The 5,488-nt window shown below is 46.1% G+C and overlaps 1 protein-coding gene across 1 annotated transcript; it reads right to left on the bottom strand.

Annotated features, from left to right (window-relative positions):
* Positions 1-328: 328 nt before the first annotated feature.
* LOC101964922 (RNA polymerase II subunit A C-terminal domain phosphatase SSU72) lies at positions 329-2,158 on the bottom strand. The gene is made up of 2 exons (XM_078033983.1): positions 2,075-2,158; positions 329-1,613 (listed from the first exon to the last, which is right to left on the bottom strand). The coding sequence occupies exon 2, from the start codon at positions 1,522-1,524 to the stop codon at positions 898-900; it is 627 nt and encodes a 208-aa protein (XP_077890109.1). The 5' UTR covers positions 1,525-1,613; positions 2,075-2,158; the 3' UTR covers positions 329-897.
* Positions 2,159-5,488: the final 3,330 nt, after the last annotated feature.

Genomic DNA, 5,488 nt, shown 5'->3' with positions numbered 1-5,488 from the left:
AAGGCCGAATGTTTTCTCTGGTAAGTGGATGCTGATCCATATTGACAACAGGGGTACTAAAGAAACAAAGAACTTTGGATTGTGCAAAGGGGAGTCAAGGAAGGGGAGAGGGGGTGGGGATGGGAAGGATAGTGGAAGTAGATGGACACTATTACCCTATGTAATGTATGGTTACAGTACCTGTGTGATTCTGAACCATGTACAGCCAGAGGAAGGAGAAGTTGTGTTCCATTTGTGTACAATGTGTCAAAATGCATTCTACTGTCATGTATAATTAGAACCAATTTTTAAAAAGATAGAAGCATCTATTTTTTTGGCATCTATTTATTTATTGGCCAGGTTCCTTCTTAACATAACTCATTGCTTTAGTTAAGTACTTATTTAATACTTTAATGCAGGAACTTAGGAGGAGCAAAAAAGGAAAAACAGGAATAAAGACACACATATGTTAAGGGGATCTATCATACCCTTCTTTCTTTTTGGGTTAAAGAAAAACCCCCTTTATAATCTATATCTTCTTCATAAATAAAAAGGAAACAGAAAAAAAAAACAAATGGTTTTAATCTGGTTCGTATGTGCATCTTCTCTTTCCATATATGTTTGCAAAATGTCACAGTCCACTGGCCAAGTATCTAAAAGAAAAAGATACCAGGAAGGAAAAAAATTATTAACAAAAGAGCAGCTCAGGAGGCTGGGGCAGGAGGATGGCGAGTTCAAAGCCAGCCTCAGCAAAAGCAGGCTGCTAAGCAACTCAGTGAGAGCCTGTCTCCAAATAAAATACAAAATAGGGCTGGGGATGTGGTTCAGTAGTCAAGTGCCCCCAAGTTCAATCCCCAGTACCCCCTCAAAGAAAGAAAGTTCAAGAAGGTGGCTTTGGACGGTGTGAGGCAGCCGTCTTCAGTAAAAGCAGACAGTGTGCAGGAAAGCCTTGCCAGTCTTCTTCTCAAAATTTTGCAGCATGCCATCGAGGTCATTCTCCATGTCACTCAAGTGCAGGATACACATGCAGATCTCCCAGATAATGAGCCCTCCCCGGGTGGCCTCTCTATGGTTGTCCACGATGTCCACGTTGATCACGTGCACTGGACGGCAGGTTACCTGTTCTCTGGAATTAAGAACTTCCACCACCTGGTCGTAGACTAGCTCTTTACATGTGAAGATCAAATCAAACTCATCTTCACAGTCCTGGAACCTTTCTGGCCGGAGCTTGATTCTACTATTTCTGTCTAACATACGTAAAGTGCCATTCTGTGCATAGAAGTTTCCATCCTTCATAAGAAGATCGTGGAACATCTCATCATATGTGGTTCTGAAATCATAAACATTTTGCTTGCCAGGTGCTGGTCCTGGAAGCCTCACGTGAGCTCCTGTTCCAAAGGACCGGACATTGAATCCTTGTTTCCTGAGGAGGCGGTGAGCCACCATGCTCCGGTTCAGGTTATTGGAGCACACGACAGCCACCCGCAGACGTGACCAACGCAGATCCATCGCCATCCTGTACTTCCACCCACAGGCTTCAGCCATAGCACAATGGAAAGCAGCTAATCCCAGTCAGGGATGAAAACAGCTTTATGCAACTCAGAGTCCGGGAATGCCAAGCAGCCCGCTGGTCCCTAGAACCAAGGAGAGACCCCTGAGTTATAGTCAGGTTTTTTCCCGTAGCAATTAGGCCCTGAAAGAATTCCCCACGCAAAGACACTTTGCCGGGAGAATTCCAATTTTATTGCAAAAAGCTGAGTGCTTATATAGAACTAAGCGGGAGATGGTAGGGCTTAGATAAATGGCAGGCCACCCGTTTATTGGCAAGTTCTTTCAGATATCATCTCCAGAGCCCAGGAATTAGTTCTTATTGGGGCTAAGGTTCCCAGCCAGCGAGATTTGAAATTGGCGCCAGTGGGAGAGTTCACACGGGTGGGAACTTTTCACGCCACTGCAGAAAAGAGGAAGGTAGGAAGAAGAGGTCCTTAGGTTCCATGTTGGGGTTTTTTTCTCTCTGGGGTACGGCTGCCATTTATACTTTTCCCAACAGGCCCAACAAGAAAAATTTTTAGAGGAGGAAAGTTTGGGGGCTCACGGTTTGGGAAGTCTTGTCAGTAGAAGGCTGGCTGTATTCCTGGGGGCTTCAGATGAGGAGGAACATCATGGTGGAAGAACGTGGTGGAGGGAAGCAGCTCTCGCGATAACCAGAAGCCAGAGCCAGGGCTGCACTGGCCACATACAAATACATACCCCAAGGCCACGCCCCACTTCGCGCCTCCTCCAGCCTCGCTCCACCTGCCTCCAGTTCCCGCTCAGTTAATTCCACCAGGGATTAATTCACTGACTAGGTTAAGGCTATAACCCAATCATTTCTCTTCCAACCTTCTTGTGTTCTCTCTCCTGAGGTTTGGGGGACACCTCAGCTCCACACCATAGCACCCTACCTCTCCCAAGGGCAGGCTTCCCAAAGGTCTGGCCACAGTTGGCCAAGGCCAAGTGCTGTTTCCCGAGGCCCACGTGCTCTACACAGCTGCTGCTGGCCCACAGGGTCAGAGCCTGGTTAAGTGTGAAGGGAAAGCGACGAAGGAGAGCCGGTTACGCGAGAAATGAAAGATGGAGACCAGCTAGAGATACCACAGAGTTTATTTGTCAGAGGGGACAAATAAAAGCCATCTCTCTATAGGAGAGAGAGGCAAAACAGGCTTGAGTTCCAGGCAGGTCCTAATGCAGTGGTTAAGGGCTGGTTTGGAATGAGGGAGACCTCAGCCTTTCTCGGAAACGCCCTTGGGCGGGAAAGGGAAAATTTTTCCTTAAAATGGCGGCTGTTACTTAAGATAGCCATCCAGATGCTAAGCAAGGACCTTATAAAGAGTTTGGGTTTTTTGAGGGGAAAGATGGAGGATGAGTGTGAGCCAGCATTTCCCTTTAGCTCAGCTACCCAGAACTCAAACAGCAGAATTGTAACATGCCTCCCGGAGGCTCAGAGTGAAAAATCCTGAGACAGGGAGGGACAGTCTGCCCTGGATGAACCCCAGACTGCTTGATGCATTAAGTGAATATTTTAAAAAACCTTGGGCTGGGGATGTGGCTCAAGCGGCAGTGCGCTCGCCTGGCATGTGCATCGCGCTGGGTTCAACCCTCAGCACCACATAAAAATAAAATAAAGATGTTATGTCCGCCGAAAACTAAAAAATAAATATTAAAAAATTCTCTCTCTCTCTCTCCCTCCCTCCCTCTTAAAAAAGAAATAAAAAATAAAACTCTCCACCAGAGTTGATCAATCCTTTGTGACCCAGGAGCAATTTGAGGACTATAGAATGGCAGAGCTTAAAGAATCAGGAAACCCAGATCCATAAGTTTGCAGCTAGTTCTACGTGGGCCTGTCTGAGCCTCTCAATCCTGTGAAAAGTCAGAAACTGGGAGCATATCACCCAGGGGAGCACAGGTTAGAGAGGCTGGAGAGAGCCTGGCTCTCCTCAGCTCTGTGAGTCCTGAGGCTGGCACAGACCGAAGGGACTGGCTCCAGTGGGTCAGATGCTTGGAAGAGGCTGGGAGGGCATTTGGTTCTCAGCTCGCCCAACCGGTGGGTCCCGTGCCCACCAGGTTCCCGAAACACACTCAGGCCAACACTGACCAGGTCGGGACACAAGCGAGGCTCTGATTCCTTCCCCAGTTTGGCACCCAGTGGTCTCCTGGACCTGCCATGTCTGGCATCAGTCCAGAACACAATAGGGCCCTCAGGCTCCCAGTCCCCAGTCTCCCAAACCTTCTCAAGCCCCCAACTCAGCCCATCGCACTGAGCTTCATGGCCAACCCATGGGCCTCAGTGCCTGTGACACAGAACAGCTGAGCCCCAGACATGGCCGGGCTCCACATTCCTTTGGGCGGCCAGACCCTCCAGATCCAGCACACAGCTCTGAGACAGGTGTGCAGGTCCTGGTGCCCAGGTCTCAGGATGAGCTGGGAGAAAAGGACCTGCCCAGGAAAACAAAAGGGCTGGGATGAAAGAGATTGACTTTGGAGACTAAGTCAGACACCAGAAATCATGGGGTCCTCAGGCAACATAAGGGGCCAAGAATAGACTCCTACACCAAAGGAGTGGAACCCAAAGGAGATTCCTGGGGTGCCGTCTTCCAGTGTGGAATGGTAATTACTGGGTCCTAGTGGTACATGGCTTATAATCTCCAGACCAATTGTCACCCAGCCAAGAGACCAGAGCATACCTAGAAAACCCACCCATCCTGAGGGTGGAGCAAGCATCATACACCAGACAACCCCACCCACCTGCTGAGAAGGGAAGGGGAGAAACTTTTGAAGTTCAATGGAAACAATTTTTTAATATTTCATTGAGATCCTTTTTTATTATTTTTAACACACATTTCAACCATTTTTGAAACCAAGTGTTTTTCATGTGTCAGTTTATTGAGGAATGGGATGTCTGAATAGTATATTACAGTTTTGTTGTTTACTCTTTTTAAAATGTTTTAAAATTTTTACTTTATATATATTTTCCTCTCACTTTTCTGTTTCCTTGAATTCTCTCTCCTTTCTTCTGCTAACAGCCAAATTCCATTAATTCCTCTTTTTCTCTTCCTACAATATTTTACTTCTATATCCTCTCCCTCTTCTTCATAAATATCTCATCCTACACCTTTTCTGTTCTTTCATTGTCCACCACTTGAAATCGTAAACCATTTTGCAAACTGTTTATATTGTAGACAAAAATTGAGCACATCATTTCTGTTTATTTGCAACAAAACAGTAAAAGCTCTTATAGGAGCTATTTGGTTTACAGCTGTATGTTGTTTGTACTGGATGTTGTTATTATTTGTCACCCCGTCATAGGCGAGGTTCCCAGAAACATTCAGGTACACTATGTGCCTACAAGGTACAATCTGTACTGCCTCAGAAACACAGTGCTAGATGTGGGAGATGGGCATACATGACAAGAAAAAAACAACGAAACAAAGCGCCCCAAACAAACCAAGACACTTCAATAATAGAACCCACTGACAACACAGTAGAAGAAATCTAGAGGAGTTTATAATGTAAATAGTTCAGCCAATTCATGACATAAAGGATGATGTAAGGACTGAAATTAGAGACTGTTATTGTTAAAGCAACGTCCTGGGGTTTCATAAATTGACTTCCAGACCACTCACATATTATCAATCAAGCCTTTATGGAAGCACACGGGTGGCAACTTATTGGGAACATAAAGTCTGTTCTGGATCAGCCCGGAACAATTGCAAGGGTGCTCCTTTTAAGCCTGAAAACCACAAAAGGGGCATTTGGGGGTCCAGCCAATGCAATCAAGCCAAGTTACAGCAGTGGGAGAGTGTAGTCAGGTGGCGGGAATCTTAATCAATCACAATTAGCTCACTCACCCCAGTTACAGAAACACAGCCCCATTCTGATAGTTACAGAAACAAAGTCCTCTTAGGTAGTTCCATGTTCTTAAGGGTTTCTATAGCAAAAGGAAAAGAACAACTTGCCCTGGTAGTGACCT

Source organism: Ictidomys tridecemlineatus, chromosome X, assembly GCF_052094955.1.
Source record: "Ictidomys tridecemlineatus isolate mIctTri1 chromosome X, mIctTri1.hap1, whole genome shotgun sequence".
In the NCBI taxonomy this organism is placed as follows: domain Eukaryota; kingdom Metazoa; phylum Chordata; class Mammalia; order Rodentia; family Sciuridae; genus Ictidomys; species Ictidomys tridecemlineatus.
The sequence above is the reverse complement of the archived record's forward strand: the minus strand, read 5'-3'. Positions and strand labels throughout refer to the sequence as shown.